Raw genomic sequence first — 25,708 nt, 5'->3', positions numbered from 1 at the left:
AGGCGTGTGCCACCATCAGCCCGGCAAAGATTTATTTATTTATTATGTATACAGTGTTCTGTCTGCACACCAGAAGAGGGCACCAGATCTCATTACGGATGGTTGTGAGCTACTGTGTGGTTGCTGGGAATTGAACTCAGGACCTTGGGAAGAGGAGCCAGTGCTCTTAACCACTGAGCCATCTCTCCAGCCTCCCCCTGCTCCCCACCCCATCACTGTATCTTAAAACAGTAATCCCCAAATCACACACATATTTTAATTATACTAGGTTTTGATTACATATGACTGCAAACATTGAGGAGTAGCTGGCAATATTTAAACTAGACTGAATTGCTTGGTCTCCATCTGTCTGTGTTTATCTAATGAAGTATCATATAATGTAATAATATTACAACATACACATGGTTCTGTTAAATCTCATATACAACCCTTTCCTGTCCTAAGGAAGACATTTTCTCTTACAGGTTTCAGTATATCTTTAAAACATCTTGTGTTGGCTTGCCTCCATCTTTTTCTTGGGTGCTGACTTTCCAAGAAGGAATGCTCGTTTGCATCTGTGAGGCTGCTTGCTGTTCACAGCTTTTCGTGATGGGCTGAGCAATCTTGGGCACAGTGCTGCTGTGTGAAGGTCTAACAGTGGCACTTAGCCTTTCCTATCTTCCACAGTTACGCTGTCATTTTTTATTGGTGTGCTGTTTAATTTGTTCTTTAACCTTCAATTTGAAATTTAAAATGAATAATATATATAATTCCACATCCTTTTTAGTAAAGTTGCCCCAAAAGTATAATTTAAAACAAAATTTAAAGATTAAACAAAGTTTCAAGATTTAGTAAATTTATTTTATCACAAAAAAATTTTCTTTCAATTGGGCATAATGATGCCTTTAATCCAGCAGAGGCAGAAGCAGAGAAGTCTCTATATAAGTTCCAGGCCAGCCAGGACTATGTAGTGAGACTCTATCTCAAAAAAATAAAAGGGAAAAAATATTTCTTTTTGTTAATGAAATTATAATATGATTTTATGAGGTGTGTAGTTTCAATTTAGGAAAGAGATGAGTACTAATATAGTTCAGCTCATAATCATTTATTATGATCATGATAATATAGTTCATTTGTTGTTTTGAACATCCATTCTTGAGATGTCCTTAAACAAACTATTATCTCCATGGGCAACCTTGGCTTTTTATCAATTCTGTAGGAGATTCTTGTCTTGCATTCAACAGGAAAGGTTCTGAGGGGTTCCCTCCCATCCTGTGTCCCCTACATTTTCGTCTCTCTACCTCACCTTACACCCACCCTCTTAGAGGGGCGCTGACAACAGAACTGAGGCTGGGTATAAGTGTGATCAATGCTTCTTGGGACTGCAAGCAGGAACTCAGGGAGACTATACAATATTAAGACTCCTTAATCGTGTGTTTGTACAGAAACGGAGTAACGGAGCTGGGAATGGATGTACTGTTAGGGTAATCAGTACTTCAGTGAAGAGGGATGGACTGTAGGAGCATCACCATCTGAATGAGGCAGAGATGGACTGAGAGCACAGGGTGCGAGCCCTAGGGGTGCTGGGACCTGTGCTTGAAGAGGACAGCTGTGGGAGGGACATGGCATTACAAAGGGCGCAAGCCGGTGCTTGGTGTCGCTCAGTGGCACAGTGAAGAGTCGTCCTGGGCTTGATCTCTACCACCAAGTAACAGCAACAACAGGAACATACGTACACACGTGTGTGGATGTGAGTATAGGCCATGAAAGTAGACAAGGAGCCATGAGTGAGGGAAAGTGCCCCACAAAAGGGGACCACTGAGGAAGAGTGAGCCTGATAAAACATGTCAGGAAAGTGAAAAGAGAAAACTGGGAGAGGAAGGGGAGAGGGGTGAGGGGAGGAAGGGGAGTGGGGTGAGGAGAGGAAGGGGAGGGGGTGAGGAGAGGAAGGGGAGAGTGGGGAGAGGAAGGGGAGGGGGGGAGGAGGAAGGGGAGGGGTGAGGGGAGGAAGGGGAGGTGGGGGAGAGGAAGGGGAGGGGTGAGGAGAGGAAGGGGAGAGTGGGGAGAGGAAGGGGAGAGGGGTGAGGAGAGGAAGGGGAGGGGGTGAGGGGAGGAAGGGGAGAGTGGGGAGAGGAAGGGGAGGGGGTGAGGAGAGGAAGGGGAGAGTGTGAGGAGAGGAAGGGGAGAGGGGTGAGGAGAGGAAGGGGAGGGGGTGAGGGGAGGAAGGGGAGAGTGGGGAGAGGAAGGGGAGGGGTGAGGAGAGGAAGGGGAGAGTGTGAGGAGAGGAAGGGGAGGGGGTGAGGAGAGGAAGGGGAGGGGTGAGGAGAGGAAGGGGAGGGGTGAGGAGAGGAAGGGGAGGGGGTGAGGAGAGGAAGGGGAGGGGGTGAGGAGAGGAAGGGGAGAGGGTGAGGAGAGGAAGGGGAGAGGGGTGAGGAGAGGAAGCAGGGGGAGGGAGAAAGATTGGGATCAACAAAACAAAGGGTATTTCAGAACACTAGGGGGAAACTGAGTGTTTTGTACGCTAATTAAACTAACACATAACAATTCCTTCTTGAGAGACAGACCGCACAGATTTCAACCTTTTCTGTCCTTCAGAACGGGTTTGCAGGCAGCCTTCCTGGAATCCTACTTGCAGAGAATAGTAGTGAAACTCGAGGACCGCCTTACCTTTTAAGCAGACCCTTTCATACAATGCGAACATCTGCAAAACGCAAAGGTCTTCTGTTCCCAATTGTGCTGTTCTGTCCTGGCCGCCAGAACCGTCCGTTTGCATGCCCGCCTCCCTTGCTCCCATTACTTCTCATTTTAAAATGAATGTTATCTCCCTCTTTCTGCGTCTTTATCCGCTTGGTCTTTCTCTTTTAGCCACCTTAGCAAGATTAGATTTTAGGGCCCCAAACCAAGAAAGCTTCCTTCCAAAAGCATAGGGTTCTCGACTATGTCACTCACTTCGAGGTGTCTGGGCCAGCTGTCTGTCATGTATGTAATGTGGGCTTCCCCCATATCATTATCCCAGGCTGTTGGAATCCGGGAAAAGTTAGACTGGCTTTTGGAAGATCTGGATAGCATTCCTACTTTCTTATCTCCATTCCATTTTGCATTCTCAAACAATGCAAAGGGAAATGCCCAATGCAATGACTACTAAGTATTATGTTGGTTCTGGCGCTACATTTTATGGTGTGATTCCAACGGGCCAAGAAAAGCTGAAGGAATACTAACACACGTCTTTGTCCTGAGATAAAGCCTTCTCCATCAGCCTGTCTAGTTGTTTCATAGTCTGCCAGTGTTAAAAAAAAATCAAGAATAGGAGACAAATGACAAATAACTCAAAACAAAACAGTTAATCTGCTGAAAGAAAACATTCCCATATTCAAAACAAAATCCCTAAGTCAAATTTAAAATGCTACTTTCCAGTTACTGATGTGAGGTGATGTAGTGCTCTGGGGAGAACCAGTGTTGAGCACCCATCTCAACTACAGCAGTAGTGAGAGGTGTCGACTGAGCCCCGAAACGTGCAGGAAGCATCTCCCACTGTGCTTCCAAAGCGTCGTCCAAGTGGTAGTGACGGCATGGGGATTACCCACAAGTTTTCTGGTACTTGTTTTTAAATCTTCTTTGGAGCCCTGTCTGTTTGGATCCTTTGCTTATCCTCCCCTGCCCCCCCCCCCCCCCCCCGGGTTATAAATTATTTTTTCTTAAGTTAGTAGTTCTTACTGAATTCTTGCTATATATCCCTCCTCAAATATGATTTGTAAATCTTTTCTCTACTTCTATGGGTTATGATTGTGTGAGAACCAAAGTTACATTTTAAGTTTTTCAATTACCATGCCTAAGAGATCCATGAAACAAAAATATCTGTGACCTGCAGCTCCCTTGCCCAAGGACAGATAGTTCCTGAAGTGTTGGAGGCTATTGTTTATGGGAGATAACAAGCCACATGTTTTCACTCCCCTGAATAAGTTTATTTGACCTATCTGCATGAGATGTGCTTGATCACATGTGTGTGTGTGGGGGGGGGGGGGGGTTGTTGATAGGCACAAAGGTTTCCTAGTGAGATCTGAGCTTGCTCTACCCAAACCCAGCAGGGCTGCGCTGGAGACTTGCTTGACCACATGTGGTTACCAGGTGATTGGAAGGGTCTGCACTTGGCAGTGCTAGGGGGCGGTCTTTTACTCCTTGACATTTCTATAAATAGGCCTTTAGAAGAGACAGGAGGAGCCAGTGAGTAAGGATCCAGGCCCTCCCGAGGCTGTCCTGTGTTTCCATCTGTTTCTCTCCCCTCTGTTCTTCTATCTGATATCTCTCATCCCTCTCTCCTCAAGAGTACCATGTTGTAAAATGTGGGAGCCGGTCTCCCACCTGGGCCCTTGCCCCTGATTGGATGTAGGCTCGAAGTACATCAGCATGTATGCTTGCCCCTGATTGGACCTGATGGGAAATGCAACGAAGTATGTGATTTCCTTCTTAAGCTGCTGCAAACCGTGACTCGGGGCCATTTCCCAGGAACTTGGGTATGGACCTGACCAGAGCCCATCCACATGTTCAGTATTTAATTAAAGCTTGCTTCAAATTTGGTTTTAAACTATGGTAGTGGTCTTATTCTCAATCAGTGGGATTAACAATTGCATGCCTTGAAACACAAAAGCTTTCACCCTCAGAGATTTCCAGTTAATCAATTTTCTATCTTGTAGCTGATACCTTATCTCATTTCACATTTCTTTTTTGTTTTCATTTTTCCTGTTATTTTTCTATTTATTTCTGCATATTTTACTCATATAATTTCATGATCTGAAATCTTAGACTACCACAAAGATTGAAAATATTATACCTACAAAATGGTTTCTTTTTTGCCTTACCCACCTCAATGGCTTTCAATAAATACAATATTTTGATAAATGTATTTCTAGTTCCACACATTTCTACTTTATTAATGAATCTAAGAATTATTGAATTAAAAAACATCCAAGGGCTGGAGAGATGGCTTAGTGGGTAAGAGCACTGCCTGCCCTTCCAGAGGACCCATGTCCAACTCCCAGCACCACATGGCAGCTCACAACTGTCTGTAACGCCAGTTCCAGGGCATCTGACACTCTCGCACAGATACACATGCAGGCAAAACACCAATGCACATAAAATAAAAATAAATAAAGGGAAAATTTAAGAAAAAATTTCCGGGGCTAGAGAGAAGGCTCAGAGATTAAGAGCACTGACTGCTCTTCCAAAGGTCCTGAGTTCAATTCCCAGCAACCACATGGTGGCTCACAACCATCTGTAATGAGATCTGGTGCCCTCTTCTGGTCATACATGCTGTACACATAATAAATAAATAAATAAATCTTTAAAAAAAAATTCCAAGATAGGCATTTCATTAGTTTGATTATTTTTTTATTTTCAAATCTAACTCATTGCATTTGGTAAACTTGTTTAATGTTATTTGAAATTTGTTTTTTTTAAATATAATGTATATAATCATTTAGCATATAAAACATCATGTTTCCATATTTTGTAAAAAGTGATAAAGGCTGGTTGTGGTAGTATAGTTAGCCTTTAATCCCAGCACTTGGGAAGCAGAGGCAGGTGGATCTCTGTGAATTAGAGGCCAGCCTGGGCTACAGAGAGAGTTCCAAGCCAGTCAGTGCTACATAGTAAGACCCAATCTCAACCAAAAAAGAAAAGAAAGATATTATTTGGCAACAGATGTGATTACAAATACCTCTAATTGCATAGCTGTTCCAGAGCTTGGGAAACCGAGGCAGCAGGACAAGAGGTCAAAGGGCAGCCTGGGGCATACAGTCTTAAGACCCATCTCAAAAACACAATAAAATAAAAAAAGAAGAAGGTGAAGAGGGGAGGGAGAAGGGAAGAGAAGGGTTATAATTTGGGCTTAAATTGTACTTATTTGAGTGCTCGTAAAATTAGTCATGTTTTCATTGTCTCTTATCTTTTTAAGTAATACCCTGTCCCCACACCAGTGCAGGGATGACAGGTGTATATCGCCATGCTTGGTTCTCATATGGGTGCTGGCAATTTGAACTCAGATTCTCACTAACCCACCAAGTCATGTTCCTAATTGTATGTCATTAATCTTCTCAGGAAGTAATACTGTATTAATTTTACCTCATCCAAACAGTTGACGTGAACATTCTTACTAGATAACAGTGTTCCAGCTTCTTGGACAGTACCTTTAAAGAAAAAAAAAAAAAGGTGGTGAAACATGAGATCACCTCTCATGAGAAAAGGGGAAAGGTCTAATGTGAAGGCAATAAACTTTAAATGGCTGTCTGTAAAACAAAGGTTAGTCAGGATGGGTACTAAGACATAAAGCATGCAGCCACATACTATTTGCTTCAAAATCATTTCTCCAAAGAAACAGTTTAATACAAACTAACATAGTTCCATCTTGGCTTTACTTTCATTGACCTTAAATTATATTACCTTGGCCCATTTTCCTTTTGACAGTCAGAGTATAGGCACTCGGCAAAGGAGTTAATGCCGAAACAAATCCTAAAGATGATCTAATCCAAATCACCATCCAAAAATGACAGTCTCATCTGTGTAATGCTTAGATTTCAAGATACAGTCGGTATTGTATCATCTGTCAGCATTGGGTCTTGTGAATGATGGCATGTTTTTAAAAGAAGGCTTAAACTGCTAGGTAAGACATAGCTACAAAGTTTGCTACTATGGAAATTGCTCTCTGGTGAATATTCAGTCTCTCATGCTATAAAGGATTGCATTAAAATTGAAAAGTCCTCTGCAGATTTGGAAACCAGCTGTAACTGGGTCCGAATGATCAGGTTTTTCCAGTTTTGTGTGCAACATGGCAGAAAGTGGTTGCAGAAGAGAGCATCGATAGTCCCACCACTAATCCACAACAGCCACATGTTCTGCCAAATAATTTCCTGGCTTGACTGGAAGAGAACAATGAAATTGAATATCCTCAGAGTGTGAGGATAAGCTATGACTCCCCTCTAAAAGGAAATCAAAGACAGGAGCACCCCAACCGAGTAAAAGTGGGGTACAGACTGAACACCAGCATGCTTCTTTGCCACTATATGATTTGTAGACAAGTCTCCTGAAGGCTCCTCACCGGTGCAGAGAAGTGATGTCACTGGGTGTGACGGGAAAATGTCAACAGAATGAGCTACATGACCCTGGAGTGTGATAGCCACTATTTCTATAATTACTGTGTTTTTGTTGTTGTTGCTGGATTTTTTTTTTTTTTTTTCCGGGCACTGAACTCCCAGAGAGAGCAGTTGGTATCATTGGCTGAGTGGCTAAAGAAAAGGAGAAATTTGCTTCAGTACATACCAGCGCACCTAATTGGTGAGCTCCAGACACATGATAGACCCTATCTCAAAGGAGGTAAACAATGTTGCTGAGAATGTCACCCAGAGCTGTCCCCAAGCGTGTGTGTGTGTGTGTGTGTGTGTGTGTGTGTGTGTGTGTGTGTGTGTGCAAACATCAATGAGATGTCTTCCTCAGGTCCATCAACTCACATGACTCAAGGAAACCCTAAACTCACATGCTTCTGTTCATTGTAAAAGGTAGAGATCAATGGTTCTCACCTCTGGGTCTCAATTCCTTTGTGGGCTAAATGACTCCTTCACAGGCATTGCATATCAGATATCCTGTATATCAGATATTTACACTACAACTCATAATGGCAACAAAATTACAGTTATGAAGTAGCAACGAAAATAATTTTGTGGTTGGGTTCACCACAATTTTCATTGGTTGCAGCATTGGGAAGGTTGGGAAGGTTGAGAAGGTCTAGATAAATAAGGCATGGTATACGGGAGGAAGCACAGAACCTTCTTTAGGCAGCCCATCGTCCAGTAATCTAAACATTTTCTCAACCAGGTATTTCAGAAATATTTTGAGGCTTTGATGCCTAGATATGATCAATAATTAGCTCAGTCTTCTGCCCCTCTCCCCTTCCTGGAAGTGGATGGGAGCAAGGTGAAGCTGAAACTTCCAAGCTTGTAATGGTGGCTTGGTACTTCCCATGACCAGCCTATGCTGTAGAGCTACCTAGGAGCCCACCAGACAGTGACTAATAAATAGAGACGTGCCTGTCACCTAGGAAATGCCAAGAGATATTAGAATAAAAGATGTACCCAGCACTCCTGATGCTTAGAGGTAGGGGGTGCTTTAAGAGCTGTGTGCCAGGAAACAAAGGCAGAGAACAAATACATATTATATCCTACCCAGGCAGACACATACAGACAGACAGACTTATGCAATCTCTTACATCAGCTTTTTGAGATGCAGGGAGTGGGATGAAAAAATCTGAAGTTTGAGCTTCTTCAAAATAAAAATAGATTAGAGAACTACCCCAAGGGGAAATATAAATATATATATGACTTTTAATGTGGTGTTCCCAATCTAATGACACCAAAAGTAAACTACAGAACCAGCCAAATGTCACAGAGGTGTGAAGCGTAGCTCACACAGGAGTCACACTTCTACTTATTTCTAACCCTCCTTGGGAGACTCTCAAATGGTATTTTGCTATTGAGTTTTTTAGAAGCTGTTTTACACAGGGAAAGAAGTGTGTCCTATCTAATTTAACAAACACGGTAGGGGAGGCAACCCTGAGATAGGTACCTGGATTGGACTGGATCAACCTTCAGTGCAGACAAAAATTGGTGGAGCCGGACGAATGAAAGCCAGTGGTGACTGGCTCCTCTGGAGACTTTACGTTCAAGCCAAAGGAAACAGAACCCAGCCACCTTCATCAGAGGGGACTCAGTCTTACCCAGATAAGCCAGCACTGGTGAACAGCTGACGCTAAGAGTGGCATTCCCACTGTCACCACCTGTGACATCTTCAGGGCTACCGTGAAACTCAACAAAGCAGACCAAGCCCTAACTTTCCTAACAATGGACAAAAATCCCGGAGAATTCTGAGGAAGACTCGGGGTTCGCCTTACTGTGGATACACTGGAAGCCTTCAGCACACTTTACATGGCCTTTTATTTTTTCATTTTATGTGTGTGAGTTTTGTTGTCCACATGTGTCTGTGCACCACATGCCTTCCTATGCCCACAGAGGCCAGAAGAAAGCATCAGATCCCATGGACCTGGTGTTAGAGACGATTGTGAGCCACTGTGTGGTTGTTGGTAATGGAACCCAGGTCATCTGGAAGATGTTGTTAACTGCTGAGCCACCTCTCCAGCGCCCACATACTCTTCTTGTTTTATCTTCAGAGCAAGTATCGTTACTCTGAGATCATAGTTAACATATGTGGGGCAAGAGCTCTACCACATAGCTATGCTTTAGGTGTGTATAGATTTGAATAACTATTCAGTAGGTGTCAAAAGATATATTTTGAAAAAATATTTAGCCAGGCAGTGGTAGTGCATGCCTTTAATCCCAGCACTAGGGAGGCAGAGGCAAGTGGATCTCTGAGTTTGAGGCCAGCCTGGTCTACAGAGTGAGTTCAAAGACAGTCAGGGCTACACAGAGAAACCCTGTCTCAAAGAAAAAAATTATTTATGTGTAAAGCATTTGCCTGCATGGATGCATGTGTACCACAAATCTGCCTGGTGTCTATGGAGGCCAGAAAATGGCCCTAGATCCCCTAGACCTGGAATTACAGATGCTTGTGAGCCAACTTGGAATAGAACCCAGGTCTACAAGAGAGCAATAAGTGCTCTTAACCATTGAGCCACCCCAAAGCCCCAAAATGGGTGCTTTATAGCATCTATATCCAATTAAACATTTAAAATATGATTTGAGTTTGTGGCTGCTATGTTTATATATGAGTAAAATGATGAAAAGATATTTCAAGAATCTTAACTGTATGATGTGTGTGGAGGGTATGTACACATGCCACAGCACATATGCAGAGGTCAGAGGACAGCCATGGAGACAGTTCTTGTTCCATCTTTATGTGGGTCCCAGGGATCAAACTCTGGTTGTCTAGATTGCTCAGAAAGGACCTTACACACTAAAGCACTTGTGCATCACACAATCAAAAGGAAAATATATAGATATAAATCACTATCAGCAGACATAAAGCTATAAAAATGTTTATAATATAAGCAGACAACTGGAAGCTGGAAAGACAGCCCATTAGTTAAGAGTACATACTGCTCTTGCAGAAGGCTGGAGTTCAGTTCCCAGTACCCACAGCATCCACATCTGGTGGTTCACAATCACCTGTAACTCACTCCAGCTCCTGAGGATCTGATACCATCAGCACAAACACACACACACACACACACACACACACAAAAAAAAAAAAAAAAAAAAACCACAAGAAACTTCTACCATATCTACTATAACATGTGCTTTGAAAACAGTAGATTTCTGCAAGGTTTCTAAAAGTTCTCCCTCGGCACTTTCCTTCTCTATGAAGGGGAAATATTTACCAAAACCACAGGCGGCAGAATGTGTTTAACATGTTGCCTGTACCAACTCACTTTATCCTTACAACAATGCTATGAGGTAGGGGCTATCTATCATACCCACAGAACTTGACATGTGCAGAAGTCCACACTACCAGGAAACCAGTGCTGTGAACTAGGTGGCATGGTGTCCTACTTAGCTTTCCATTGCTGTGATCAAACATCATGACCAAAAGCAACGCAGGGAGAGAGGAGCACTCCATCACGGTGGAAGTCATCTGGGCAGGAACTCCAGCAGAGCAGGAACCTGGAGGCAGGAGCTGATGCAGAAGCCATGGAGGGGTGCTGCCTACTGGCTTATTCCCCGGGGCTCAGCCTGCTTTCTCATAGCACCCAGGACCAACTTCCCAAATGTGGTACTGGCTCCAATGGGCTGGGCCCTCCCATGTCAATCATTAAGCCAGAAAATGCTGGCACAGACTTGTAACCTGTTGGAGATATTTTCTCAGTTGAAGTTCCTCTTCCTAGAGGATTGTAGAATGTATGAAATTGACAAACAAAACAAAACAAAAACTAACAAAGACACACAGTTAATGAATGCTCCATGATGCTTCCTGCTACAATTCAGAGAAAACACAACAAAACACAAACCTTTAGCTCTTCTCGATTAAATGCATAAGTACATGCCATGTGCTCAGAATGACATTCAACGTTGGCTTATCTTCTCCCATCTCCAAGTATTTTTTTTAAGCAATAATGGCTCAAAAACCTTGATATGACAAGAACGCATCCCAAACTAAATTTACCTTGGGTCTTCACTCATTGGCTTGGGGAAATTAAACCAATGAACACCAGTATCTCTGTGTACTCACAAACTTAAGCATGAGGTGGCCCAAGAAACACAAGTGATACACACACTACTCCTGTTCGATACAACCTTTCAAATAAACCCTTGCACACCTCTGAATACATTCACGAACTTACTCCTCCCCTTTCAGACTATATTTTCTCCAGCTGCTCGCTGTTTTTCACTTTCAAGTGGACATGTGATAGCTTTGGCCTGTTTAAATCAGAATTACCGTCCCAGGAGGGTTATGTGTTCTCTCCTCTCTTAGTTTTGATGGCTACAGTACCTGACATGTAGCTGGGGCTCCTGTTCACTAAACTCAATCCCAGACCTACTGAAGGCAGCAAGAGACACAGAGGGCACAGAAAGCCCGAAGTCATTGAGAGCCATGCAGTTCACAGGATACAAAGCCAACCCAGAGCTCTGAGATTTCTGGCAAATATCAAGTACCCTGAGCATCTAGTCATGACTGATTTAGAAGTGAGATCTAGTGACCTGTTGAGTTCAAACCCAATAGTTTCCTCTTTTCATACTCTTTAGACTCACAGGCATTCCTTCTAAAAAGAATGCATTTGCCTTCCTGTCTGTGGCTCCAGATAGAAACTGGCCATGTACAAGACTGTAAACCCAGGAGCCCCATGTTACAGTGCCCAGCTTCTCTGCCATTCGAGGGCATGTGTTTAATGCTTGAACTTAAAGCATCCACATTAGTCATGCCTGCAGGCCCTTCATCCTCATCAAAGTGACAGTGCATGTGGTCACGCTGGCTTCTGGTTGGCCTAGGTGGCTTCCTTCCTACAAGGTCACTGCGGAGGCGGGACTCGAACCCACGAAGTGGAAAGGAAAGCACTGAGAAGCACAACAAGATCTCAGATGTATAATACCAGACCAACGGCGGCAGTGGACGTCTCGCCCATCTCCTGGCCTTCCTGCAGGTTCCTGCGCAAGACCCGGCAACAGGAAGTCAGCCACAGAGACCCTGGATGCAGAAAGCTCAAAGCAGCACATTCAGACCGAGTTCTGTGCCCTTATAAAGAACACTTCTCGCTGAGAGCTCCCTCCACCCCCAGCAGGGGCGGAGATCCGCAAGGGATCCAGATCCTTCGGCCTCCGGAAGTTGAAAGGGCCCTTTAGATACCCGCCTAAGAGCCTAGAACTACCAGGCCACTGTGGTCTTGACTGACTACGGTCAAAACATTCGAGGAGCTGGCAAGCATGCACACGCGGAGGCAAGCGCCCCAGGGCCGCGCGTTACAGTCTCAGAGGGGTATTGGCAGTCGGCCGATTTCCCAAAAGCTGATTTAGAGGTCTAAACTTCGATCTGATCACGGCAACATTTTTATGTCCTATCTCCCCGCCCCTGCAATCGGTCCCCAGGCAGAGACAGAAAGGCTTTTTCCGGATCGCAAGTTGCCCAAGGTCCCCGGGGCCCGGAGCGCGCCCCTAGGCTCCTCCACGCCCTGCGACCAGGTGCCCGGCGCCCTGCACCGTACCTTTCCCGATCACTTCCAGCAGCTCCTTTTCTTCCTGGGTCAGCTCGCCTTTCTTTATGTGACCCATCGTTCCCGCCAGCTTGAAGCTTATTCTATGTCTTTGGTCCGGTTTTTAAAAACGAGAGACGTGTGTGCGTCGTGGAAGTCCGCCGCAGCCAGGGAACTCCAGGCCCGGGCAGCAGCCCAGCGCAGGGGCGCTCGCCAGGGTCCTGCGGCTGGGGGCTGGCGGTTGCGGCGAGCTCGGGCGAGCCGGGCAGGCGCTCTCCGCAAGGACCGCCCCCGCGCCTCATTGGCCCGGTCGGAAGGAGGAGCTGCAAGCGCAGCAAGAGACTCCAATTGGAGCAGCTCTCGAGGTCCAAACCAAACGGAGAAAACCGAACGGGGGGTTCAATATATCTTCTAAGTTCCTTACCCTTATGATAACCTATTAAGAACTACAGAGACACAGGGTTCCTTGAGCTCTACAAAAACTACTTCTCTCCCTGGCAGTGGACTCTGTGGGGATGCGAAGTGGCATCGAGATGCAGCTAGACGCGCTGCACCGCCCCTGGAGTGGCGTGGGTTGGGGAGAGGGGCGGGGCCGGGGCGGGGCCGGGCCGGGAGGCGGAGCCAAGCCGGGTTCCGTGTGTCTGTGTCAATGTGTCTGTCCTTCACTCCTCCATTGTCTGCCTCAGCCGCTGCCGCCGCCACCGCTCTGCAGGTTCCGCCGCAGCCACCGGTCCCGCGCGTCGTCGCTCCCTCCTTGGACAGGTAAGAGGTGCCCAGGTGGGGCGGCGGGAGCCTGAGGGTTGAGGGAGCCGGGGCCGCCTCCGGGCCAGGGGCTCCCACAGGGCTGGAGCCTGGAGGAAGCATGTGCCTCCTGGGGCGGCTGCCTTCCTCTCGGTAGAAGCCCCCGCGCCGCGCCATCATCTTTGCATGTACCGTGTGCCGGTGCCCCTCGAGGAAGACCCCGACCTCGCTACGTGTGGCCGCCCCAGGAGCCCCGGGGACCGCGGGCGAGCCGCGAGCTGGCCACGCGGTGGAAGTGGCCGGGTGCACATGGTCTCGTGCGTGGCGATCCCCGGGGAGGCCCGCTCCAGCGAGGTGAGCTTGTGATGGGGAGAGGCTCGGAGAAGGTAATTTTCTCTTTGCAAACCTCGTCCTCCCCACTATTTGTCATCTCTTGGCCTCTGGAAGCCATAGAACACCGACCTGTGGTGTTTGCTAGGGATATTTAGAAGCAATCACGCTTGCATTAATACTTCGCTGGGGTGTGGGCTGTCTTTGCTCTGAGAGAGTTGCTTGCCTTTGTAACTCACGTTTGGCGATTTATGGAACTAGGGAGGGGAGGGGGGAGAGGGCGGGGATTAAATTGGTGTTGCTGTCTATATATAGCCTTAGATTAGCTTCTTAATCCAGCCTTCATTCAACTGGGCTGTGGAGCCTGGAGCTTCCACGGTAGGTAGATAAGGGGTGAATAAAGTGTGTGCATTATTGTGGCACAGATGCAAGACATGCTTGCTAAAATATGTATGCAGTCATTCCCCCAAAGCGCATATCTGTAGCGTTTTACAGCGTCAATCACGGCTTCTTCAGAAATGACTGTTTAGTTTTCTTGTTGTTTCTCTACAGACTAGTATTGAAGTCTCGTTCAAGACCCAACTGTGCTAGGGAGAAATACTTGAATAATTAATTATGTGGGTGGTTTTTATTAAGCATCCCCAGGACCACGCTTTCTTTCCACAGTACCACATATAAAGTGAAATACCTTCTCCTCTGGCTCTCCACCTTCATTTTGCTGAAAGCATATACTCACACTTAAGAAATCTAGGGATGATACACACGATGTCTTGCCTTTAACCAAAACCTTTTCTAAACTCCAGCTGCCTATCTACCCCCCAACCCCCACAGACACGTAAGTCTTCAGTTTGGGGAGGGAGGAGCAGATTCTCCCATGAAAATGGTTGGTAATTATTCATCTCAACGAACAACAAAGAAACTTTTGTTTGGTGATGCTTTAAAGACGGTGTAGCTGCTCAAACAGGCAGGAGGCTTCTGAGAGTGACCGCGGCTTGTGTTGACCACACAGCAATTAGTGTGCCAAAGGAGCCCACGAGGCCGGGAAATGCCTGAAAGTAACCTCACCATGTGACTTCACATCGTATCAGCAGATGCATAGACAGGATTGGGTACTTCGCTGCCCGTATTTCCATCTCTTGTGCCAAATCTGGGCCATGGTTACTTGAAGGTCACACCTGTTTGTCTCACTGGGCTTGTCTGTTCCTCAAGGATAGCAACATGGGATGTGTTTGTTCATAGGATGTGCTTTCCTGGTGCTTTAAACACCTGGCGGGAATTTAGTCTTCTGAATGTGTGGCTTTAATTAGAGTTGATGATATTTAAGAACAAAGAAAAACATCCATCTAAAAGTGCAGATAAATCCTGTGTTCAGTTTGAATTTTGGAAACAAATACCTAATAGCCAGTGTTCAGAAGGGTTTCAGTAATAGCACTGTACAATATAAATATTTGATGTCAAAATAAGATTAATTAATGAGTTTATTGAAATGTATTCTTATCAAAGAGGTCTAATGATAATGAATAACTATTCACTGTGACTACTTAATCTGCTCCAGATAGTCTGCCAGATGCTGTACCATTGGCCAGGAACTAGCCTGTGCCATCTCCATTTATGAAAATAGGAGCAGAAACTTAAGGAGGTTAGTTTGACCACAGCCCCACAGTTAGGAAGTATGGAATCTGCGACTAAAGTCTTTATGATCTGTCTTTAAAGTCCTTTTGCAGGGTGTGGCGGTACACACCTCTAATCCCAGCCCTCAGGAGGCAGAGGCAGGCGGATCTTCCTACATGACCAGTTCCAGGCCAGCCAGGGTTACATAATAAGACCCTGTCTCTAAGATTAAAAATAAAATAAAAAAATCATAGCCAAACTGAATGAAAAAAAAAAAAAGAAAGAAATGAGAAGGAAGGTCATTACTGTTCCCAGGTATGGTGGAGGAGAAAGTTTATTGTACATCAAAGAAGAGCAGAGCCGAAGGCAGGGACATCTGGGAGAGTCCAGAGTGGACCCGAACCTGAGCCGCGTGAGGAGAGGGGGAGAGGGAACCAGGTGCAGCAGCCAGGAGAGCAACAGGTAAAGAAGTGGCTGGTGACCAAAATGACTCAATCATGTAGGGAGAGTTCAGGGTAGAGGGCAGGTGTGCCAGCCATACCCTGTAAGGATGCTGGGAGAACCTGGCGGCCAGGTCTGCTTTGCTATGTTCAATAGGTACCTGCGCCATTGTCCATCTACTCTAGGTCTTCTCCATGTGCTTGGTGGTAAGTGGGGAAGTACCCATCCTTGGCTAGCTGTTTTATACGACATTTATGAGATCCAGCATGCCATAGGTCCAATTCTCCTTCCCACCTGTTTGTCTGGTCCTTATCCTTTACCCACAGCCTTCCTGAGACATATGTTCATCGTAATATGTCTATTTCACAGTTTTTTCTTTAAAAAAAAAAATGGAAGCATATTAACACAGTATTATGTAATGGTATATATATATATATATATATATATATATATACACATAGTGTGTGAGATAGTCTCTCCTGTTTTTTGTTTGTTTGTTTTTTTGTTTTTCCCAGAGCTGAGGACCGAACCCAGGGCCTTGCACTTGCTAGGCAAGTACTCTACCATTGAGCTAAATCCCCAGTCCCCTGTCTTCACCTTTTTAAAACATAGTAATTTCTGAAATGTCATCGTGTCCTATCACCTCTTTATACCTGTGTCCTCGGTGTCTGCCATGGATTCCTAAGCTTTTCTTTACATCCTCCCACCTGACTATTTCTAGGGACTCTCATCTGAGTAAGCACCAAGCACAATCACCCTTTCACTGGCCAATGAGCAAGACTTCAACTGTGGTCCCAGCAGGCATTTCCAGATGCCAGCTCCTCCCACTCTGCCCTAAGGTCACCATGCTGCTGGGTCCCCATGCCCGTGATTTCCAGTCCTTGTTCTCCTTTCTCTTCCTGGAATCCTCTGCCTTTCTTGTTCACCCATTCTCTCCTTGCTCACTGGGAATTACCCTTCCTTCAGTTTATAAGCGTTTTTCCCCAGCTTGCATATGTATCTTTCACCTTGTCCAGTGAGGGAGTACAGCCCCTCAGACAATTACAGGGACCTACAGTCTTTGTGCAGGCATGACCCTGACAGGTGACATGGTTGCGGGGACTCTTTGGCAGCCTCTAACTTATCTATGTTATGGAAGCCAGCCAGCACTCTCGAAACACCTTCCCAGTTAACACCATTTTTCTGGGTCTGCATCTACCTGAAAATGATATAATTTAGCAAATGCCTTTCTCCTCCCTTCCTATGACAACTTTTCATAATTGTTTGGACCTCTTTTCCTTCTTGACTATAAAATCTCCAGGTCAGCTCTCTCTGTTTTTCTGAACATATAACCCAGTCGGTATCTTGCAGTTAGTAGGTGCTCACCACATGCTGAGTTGAATTCATTTGATCCCAAAGTTATTTTAGGTGGGTTTGTTTCCTTAGCTCACTAATCCTTCCTGGCAGTGTGAAATGGCACTAAACGCACATAGCCATAACCAAGGGCAGGCAGTCATGAGACATTTGGAGTCTCTGGACTTCTTGACACTTGGTACTACCAGCTAAGGAAAAACTCCTCACAAATGTAATGTGCCGTTCTGGATTCCTGGCTCAAGTCCCAGGTCTTTCAATCTGCAGATTTTTATTGCAGGTCATTGACAACTAGTTTTGGGTATTTTATCCGGAGGGGAGGGTTTTCCCTTGGCATTTGACTCCTTGGATGTACACTAGGTGCTTATCCTGATTGACTGGAAACTGATGCCATTAAGCAATTTTAACTTTTTAGACCAGAATAGTATGCTTCCGTTTTCAAAGGATTCCTTATCATTCAGAGATACATTGTGAACTATTTGGGAAGGAAATGGTGTGCGATGTGCGAGTTTTGTAACGTGGCCCCAACTAGAGGCTAGGTGGGAACACGAAGGCACCACTGACCGCGCTGTCACCATCCCTCCTACGTTTGAGATGTTTTATCATGACATCTTTAAAAGGACATTTGGAAGTATTACATTCCCCAAGACATTGCTCCCCCTCGCACCAGCGTAGGAAAGTAATATGAATACTCCATGTTTAGGTTATGCATTTCTTCACTGGAGTGTAAGACATCCAGTCACACCTAACTCTGCGGAGGACTAAAGTCATCCCATTGTGTTTAACTTTTCAGCACAACTGTAAGGAAGAGGGGGTTACTCCTTGCTTGCTTCACGAGTTTATGAATATCTTACTGGCAGTCAGTTGCTGTCCCTTTTAAAAACTCACAAAGTCATTCGCAGACAAGTCTAAAAAAAGACACATAGTTTATCTGAGAAAAATCAAGAGGTGAACCAAGTGGAGGTACTGATTTTCTTTGTCTTTTAAGCCGACTCAGAAGTCCTTCCCAAAAAAGGAGTGGCAGAGTCGTTCAGAGCAGTGTCAGCTCCGGCAGGATGAGGTTATTAACCTGGGGAAGCCAGGACCAGCGAGAGGGCAGGGTGTGTCCCTGGGTTCTTACTCACACTTTGCTTAACTAACTTAGTGCTTACGGGACACCTGCTTTCTGATTCCTGGAACTTCACATCATGAATTTCTTGGTGTTGACAATTTTCCTGGAAGTTGGGGGAGCACTTAGCAAGCTTGGGACACTGAATTGGATCTCCTGCACTGTCAAAAGAAAAGGTTGCTCTTTTGTATTTTAGAAGTATTGAATATTATTTTAACATCACTTTCTTAGCTTTGCTTGGAGGATTTTTAGAAAGTGTTTAATTAACATAGACTCTACCAATTGGAGAAAGCTGCACATGGCTTTCTTCTCATTCTTAGCCCTCTCTGGAGTCTGTTTATTGGGGACAGATCTCTTCAGCAAGTGTCTTTTGGGAGGTTAGGTGCCAAGTGGAATGATTTGGCCTGTTCTAAATTTGGCATGTGTTGAGTGAAGAGTGCCAGAAATGCTCAGAGGGTCCTATTCGTCAGCTCTCTACTTGGAAATCACACTTAAAGTAGACAGACCACTAGGTTAAATGCCTAAGGGACAGTACTGTTACAGTTCTTCCTGATTTTCAGTGTTAGCTATTTTCTTTGGTTTTGTTTGTTCCTTTATGTCAATGAGAATGAAACATGTAATGACCCACTTTAATATCAAGGAAAACAACCATTTGACTAGCTTTAATTCTTTTAATTCTATAAGTATTACTGTTTAATGGGAATAGGATAATCAGTTTGTGTAAGTAGAAAATTACAGTTTTCCCTTCTTTCCAAATTACTGTTATGTTTGAGGAGGACTTCTGTGTTTGGTTGGTTGCTTTTTTGAGACAGAGTATCTCTATGTGGCTCTGGCTATCCTGGAACTCATACCCACCTGCCTCTGCTGTGTTTAGAGGTGTGTACCATCACACCCATCCTAGAGGAGGACATCTTAAAGGCAGGTGTTAGACATGCTATGATCTGGAAACCTAACGGCAGACCCTGGAGCCGAAGGCTGCAGGCACACAGCACTGTCGTTGATCCTGCCAGGCTTACTCTCTGGCATCCACTGCTGTCCTTCCCTTCACATACAGTCTTACACAAACACTTTCATGTTTTGTTTTAACTTGTAAAGTTTCCTAGAACTGTGGTGGTTTCTAAGGGGGAAAAGGCCTGGCCTATGCTTTCCTAAGAATAGGAGGTGATAGAATGGGACTTTTACGAACAGGAAAGAGAACCCCAAATTTAATGGTGCCAGGGAGACTGTTGGCTTCAGAAGGAGGGTGTCACATAATATGTTTAGGAGTATGGAGGTTGTTTGCATTCAATTTGAGTTTCTGCAGGAAAGAGTTGAAACATTGGATCTCATAACATTACAGAAATCCTGGAGCCACAAATTTCCCCATATCTAGATGTCCCCAAAAGGCAGTGTAGTTAGGTCCTTTGCCTAAAGGTGCATGGCTGTTTTCCTTATTAAAACTACAGAGAACTGTTTGCCATTTTGGTGGTACCTGCTAACTCGGGGTTCCCAAGTGCTGACATTATATTTATGTTCTACTCTACCTAATTCTAAACTATAAACTATGAGGCCAATACTGACAAGGCTTCCTTCAGGAATTATAATATCTTTCCAAGACAGTGTGACAGCTTGGCTCTTTGGCCAGGATTCTGGATGGAGACAGTGGACTTGCTCCATCTGTGTCAGCTCCAGAGGAGCGAGAATCTTGTGCTGTCTCACCAAGGCTAACATGAGATGCGTGGCCTCCCTTGAGTGGTTTGAAGCCTCTGAGCTTTACCTGAGGGCAGTTGAGAGCCTGGGTTTTGTGGTGGTATTGTGTTCCCCAAAATATTATGCACCCTAATAAACTTATCTGGGGTCAGAGAACAGACAGCCACTAGATACAGAGCCACAGATGGTGGCTAGAAAATGGGAAGAGTAAGCCATAGCAGAAGCTGGGCGGTGGAGGTGCACACGCCTTTAATCCCAGCACTTGGGAGGCAGAGCCAGGCGGATCTCTGTGTGTTCAAGGATACAGCCAGCATGGAGACACACACCTTTAATCCCAGAAAGCAAGCCTTTAATCCCAGGAAGTGGGGGCAGAAAGAGAAAGATTATATAAGGCGTGGAGACCAGAAACTAGAAGCATTTGACTGGTTAAGCATTCATGCTTTGGAGCAGCACAGTTCAGCTGAGATCCATTCTGGATGAGGACTCAGAGGCATCCAGTCTGAGGAAACAAGACCAGCTGAGGAACTGGTGAGGTGAGGAAACTGTGGCTTGTTCTGTGTCTCTGATCTTCCAGTGCTCACCCCAATAACTGGCCTCAGGTTTGTTTTTATTAATAAGAACTTTTAAGATTCCTACTACAGGGTTTGGAACCAGAGTTTTCAAAGTATCCGTGCCTTCCAGGTGTTAAACATGAGTGAAAAATTTAAAGAGAAGAAACCAATCCCACAGTTACTCAAACACTAACCAGCAAAGCCACAGCTCAGGTGAACGAAACAGGGTATTTGGATATGTTAGCTGTCAGGAGGGCCTCTCTCTGTTCTGCAGTGGGTGCCAATTTTGTGTCAGTCAGTAGGGGCAAAGCTGCACCTGCTGGCAAGTGAACACCAGGAAACTTGGCTGCTCTGGCCCTTCTGTCCCCAAGACCTGGCATATTAGATAAACAAATGATGATTGACCTGTAGCTGAACCACATTAGGGAGGGAAGGGGTGGGGCTCAATAATAGAGCTCTGGCCTGTATGTGCAAGGCTCTGGGTTCCATCCCTAACACTGCTAAGAAAAAGGATGTTTGAGTTTGTAACACTGAACCGGTTGTTGTTGATACTCCTTTGGGGGCTGGAGAGGTGGCTCAGTAATTAGGAGTGCTTGCCCCTGTGGAGAACTCCTTCTCAGTTCTCAACACCCACCTTCAACATCCTCTTCTGACCTCCATGGGCACCAGGCATGCTTATTATGCACATACATACTTGTAGGTAAAACCTTCACACACATAAAATAAGTCAAAAAGAAAGTTAAGATACTTTCTTTCCTTCAAGCTTGGGTTCCTTGTGTGATTGTAGCTAAAATTGCTGGTGAATACAGTATCCTGTCAACGGTGCCTTGTGCCCATTGCCACTAGGCTGGCTCTGGCAGTTCTGTACAGCACATGCTTTCCTTGTCTAAAGACATATGCATGGGTGTGTGTGTTTAGCCTTCACCTAAAGCTTCATCTGCTAGGCAGGCTTGGGCAGGTCCCCAGCCCAGAACATAGGATAGGCGTTTTCAGGTTGAATGAAACAGTAACCAAGCAAATGCTCAGATTCCTGATCCTGCCGTATTTGACCTTCCTGGAGATTTGTTCCCACAGTGTTACATTGTTCTCTAATTACAGTAGTTTCCCTCAACAGTCCTGTTTTGCTCCTCTGATTAAGGCCCTCTAGGTAGTGGGGTTCACTGAGTTGGCTTACTATGCTGCTCAGCTTCGGACTTGGCGTTGAAACTGTGAGCACACACGTGCCCTTTGGTTTTTTGGTTTTCGGCCTCTTGAGTTGATATCTGGCACTTGACATTCTATTCTTTGCTGATCCTCGCCTCCTGGTTTTCTTCAGCTCAGGCAGCCTTTGTTGTGAACCTGTAAGCTCATATATCAAAGTGGAGAGGAGATCTTAAAGTCACCCTTCCTGTGGCTGTGGTGCACACCTTCAGTCCCAGCACTCCGGGAGGCAGAGGCAGGTGGATCTCTGTGGGTTCTTGGCCAGCCTGGTCTAGAAAGTGAGTTCTAGGACATCCAGGGCTGTTACACAGAGAAACCCTGCCTCCAAAAACAAAAACAAAAAGAAGCCAAGTATGGGTGCCCACGCTTATAACCCAGAATTGAAGAGTGCAGACAGGTGGGTCCTGAGAACCCTCCGACTGACCAGTCTAGTTGAACTGGCAAGCATGTGATTCAGTGAGAGATGCTATCTCAAGGTAGTAATGCAGAGAGCCTGCCTTGGGTCCCACACTCACGTGTGTGCAACACAAACACAACCTTCTCCTTCCTGTACTTAGTACCTTCTCCTGTACTGAGGGGCCGCGTCTGGTCTACTTGGCTGTCTAACAAGGGTGTAATGCTTTGCTAAAGGAACGAACACTGACAACAAGGACACAATGTGACTTTTACCTAATATACAGGAGATTCTTGTGCATGAAAACCTTCTTATGAAGGGATACATAAGATAATGTAGCATTAAAATTACCATTTCCCTAAGACATAAATAGATGAGAATAAGCAAGTTTGAAGTGTGAGCTTTGTTTTTATTTAGTTTCTGTTCTGCTTTGGATCAGTTTGTTGGTGTTTCACCATCATCTCATTGCACAGTGTTAAAAGCTGCTGACAAACCATATTGTCTTTTCTAAGCTTAAAACTACAAAATAAATCATAAATTTGAGGATGACTTTCTTCTGCAGTGGGACTGATGCTTAATTGTAATGTGAAGTACTACATCAGAAGATTTTGAAAAGAAAAATGGTAGAATATACCATTGAGTCAGGTCACATAACTCCAAGTCCTGATGACAGTGTTTTTTGAGGGGCTGGAGAGATGGCTCAGCCTGTAAGAATGCTTCCTGCTCTTGCATAAGACCAAGTGTGAGTGCTAGTACCCATGTCAGGTGGTTCACAATCGTGTTCAACTCCAACTCCAGAGATCTGGTACTCTCGCTGGCCTCCATGGTACCTGCACACAGGTAGCTCACTTGCACATGTTGTATAGACTTTGGAGACATTATTTTAAAGGGGAGAATTTGTAAGTCCATTAAAAGGTTTTGGGGGTGCTAGAGAGGCTCAGCTGGAAGAAGAGGAGGAGGAAGAAGAAGAAGCAATCCTTCAGAGGATTCAGATTCAGTTCCTAGCACCCACATGGTTCCTTTACAAACAGCTGTAACTCCAGTTCCTGGGGAATCTACCTTCTTCTGGCCCAGCAGGCACTATATGCAAGTGGCACACAGGGACATGCATGAAAAACACTCATACATAAAATGAAAATCTTTCTTTTTGTGTATTTGACACACCTCCAAAGCTTTAAGGCCAGGCTGTCTAGCCACATGTGTGAGCTAGCTTCAGATTCAGTGAGACTCTTTCTCAAAAGAAATAAGCCAGAGAGCAGTAGAGGACACCGACTTCAGCTCTGGCCCCACAGGGAGGCACCCTCCCCCATCACACACAAGAACATAACCTCTGCAGCCACAAATAAGAAAGCAACCAAATGAATAAGTAAATCATTTTTCTTGAATAGGGACAGTCAAATATGAAAACAAAAATGCGTGCATATATATCTTTATCATAAACATTCATGTCAAAGGGTTTTGTTTTTCCTGGAGTATGTCAGAACAGCTGAGTTACTTTCTACAGTAGAGCATATTCTGAAGGATTTGGAAATCTTTCTAGGTGGCACTCATTCCTAAGCAGTCCCTGAAAATTCTGCTTCACAAATCATATTCCACTTCCCAAACTTCCCAAAAATACTGTTATTTCTCGTATCTGCCTTTCCTCTGTGGCTGGCACTGTGTGTTTATTTCTGAATGATTTGAGAGTAGTATATATATTATTTTGCTTTTATCTGTTATTTCAGGGTGTATTTCTGAAGAGTAAGATAATGGGCTATGGAATTGTTCAGTGGATGAAGAAAGCCACTTGTTGCCAAACCTGATTGCCTGTATCAATCTTCAGAACTTACATACCACAAGTTGTCCCCTGATGTCCACATGTGCATAATAGCATGCATGTACCCACACATACATGGACATGGACACACACACACATACTGAATAAACAAACAAATAAATATAATTTCAAATTTTTCTTTAAGAGGATAAGACTTACAGAAACACAGGACGACAATAAAATCTAGTGAATTTAACATAGGCTCTTGAACACACTGAGATCCTCCTGCCTCAGCTTCCTAAATTCTGGGATTAAAGGACAGGCTACCATACTGAGCTTATAACACATTTTGGTATAGGGTTTTATTGTTCTCACTACCCCAAAGGATGCTAAGAATTATTCTAAAAGTAGCTATCATTTTAATTGCCTTAATATTTGTTTATTTATTCTGAAGCCAGATATCCCAGGGATCATTGTGAATCTAGCCTGCCCTACCTTGAAATCAGTCATTTATCCTGGGACTCCTGGTTTCTTTTAGTAGGAAGTGGTGTGATGTTGTCTAAAGTCCATGTAAATATTGTTCTTATGAATTTGTAAATAATAATACTGCTTCGATCTTTTTGAAACTGCTTTGCACTTCAGCAAAGGTTAAAGTTTTTAATTAACGTGTAATTTTAGTGTAGTAGACTCTAGATATGGTCCCTGACGGTGTAGTCTGTAATTTTAGGATTTGAGTGTGCGCTGTCTGTATACTCAGAACTCTGAAGACTCTGGTGAAAAACAGAGAAGAGAAATTGGGCTCCGCTCTTGTTTTACTTATTCCTTTCTTTTAAAAAAAAAAAATATTTATTATTTATTTTGGGTTTTTGAGATAGGGTTTCTCTGTAACACTCTTGGCTGTCCTGGAACTTGCTTTGTAGACCAGACTGGCCTTGAACTCTCTGGGATCCGCCTACCTCTGCCTCCCTGGGGATTAAAGGTGTGCGCCACCACCGCCCGGCGATACTTTATTTACTTTTATTTTATGTGCACTGGTATTTTGCCTGAATGTATGTATGTTTGAGGGTGTCAGATCCTGGAGTTACAGACAGTTTATGTCCCATGTGGGGATGGGGAATTAAACCTGGGTCCTCTGGGAGAACACTGATCCATCTCTCCAGCCCCAATGTCCTAAAATTTTTTTAAATTTATTTTATTTATGTGTATGGGCGTTTTGGCTGCATGTATGCCTATGAACCACCTACATGCCTGGTGCCAGAAGAAGGCATCTGACTTAGTCACTGATCCGTTGCAACTCTTATAAAAAAAGAAAGAATTTAATTGGAGGCTTGCTTCCAGTTTCAGAGGGTTAGTCCATGATCGTCATGGTGGGAGGCAGACGGGCATGGTACTGGAGCAGTAGCTGAGAGCTTTACATCCTGAACCACAGGCATGGGCAGAGAAAGAAGCAGGGCCTTGTGTGGATTTTTGAATCCTCAAAGCCCATCCCCAATGGCACAGCTCCCCACAAACAGTTCCGCTAACTGGGAACAAGCTTCAGACATAAGCGCCCGTGAGGCTCCTTGTCATCCAGACCCCTGCAGCATCAGGACCCCTGGTGCTGGTGTCACTGGTGGCTGTGAACCACCATGTGGGTGCTGGGACTAGAACCTTGGTCCTGGAAGAGCAGCCAGTGCTCATGTAAGCGCTGAGCCATCACTCCCGCCCTTAATTCTCTTCTCTTCTCAATTTTCAAATTTCTATTCTGTCTTCCACCCTCTTCCTTGAATGTCAGTGTGGGAAAATTGTACCAGTATTGCAGGTGTAAATAACATGTTTGCAGTGGATTTGAACACATTAGTAATAAACTCAGAGTCACCAGCAGTGTGTTGGTGTC

The 25,708-nt window shown here is 44.8% G+C and overlaps 2 protein-coding genes across 2 annotated transcripts in view; one reads left to right on the top strand and one right to left on the bottom strand.

Moving 5' to 3' along the window:
* Ankmy2 (ankyrin repeat and MYND domain containing 2) overlaps nucleotides 1-12,963 on the bottom strand; it is a 42,747-nt gene extending 29,784 nt beyond the window's left edge. The window contains exons 1-2 of the mRNA XM_036206185.1: nucleotides 12,674-12,963; nucleotides 6,097-6,161 (exon numbers count right to left, since the gene is read on the bottom strand). Coding sequence (XP_036062078.1) covers nucleotides 6,097-6,161; nucleotides 12,674-12,740 — 132 coding nt within the window. The 5' untranslated portion in view covers nucleotides 12,741-12,963. The remainder of the gene's footprint in view (nucleotides 1-6,096; nucleotides 6,162-12,673) is intronic.
* A 308-nt stretch (nucleotides 12,964-13,271) lies between these two features.
* Nucleotides 13,272-25,708, top strand: part of Bzw2 (basic leucine zipper and W2 domains 2) — a 57,715-nt gene continuing 45,278 nt past the window's right edge. Inside the window, exon 1 of the mRNA XM_036206419.1 lies at nucleotides 13,272-13,423. Coding sequence (XP_036062312.1) covers nucleotides 13,311-13,423 — 113 coding nt within the window. The 5' untranslated portion in view covers nucleotides 13,272-13,310. The remainder of the gene's footprint in view (nucleotides 13,424-25,708) is intronic.

Source organism: Onychomys torridus, chromosome 14 (genome assembly GCF_903995425.1).
Source record: "Onychomys torridus chromosome 14, mOncTor1.1, whole genome shotgun sequence".
NCBI lineage: Eukaryota > Metazoa > Chordata > Mammalia > Rodentia > Cricetidae > Onychomys > Onychomys torridus.
The sequence above is the reverse complement of the archived record's forward strand: the minus strand, read 5'-3'. Positions and strand labels throughout refer to the sequence as shown.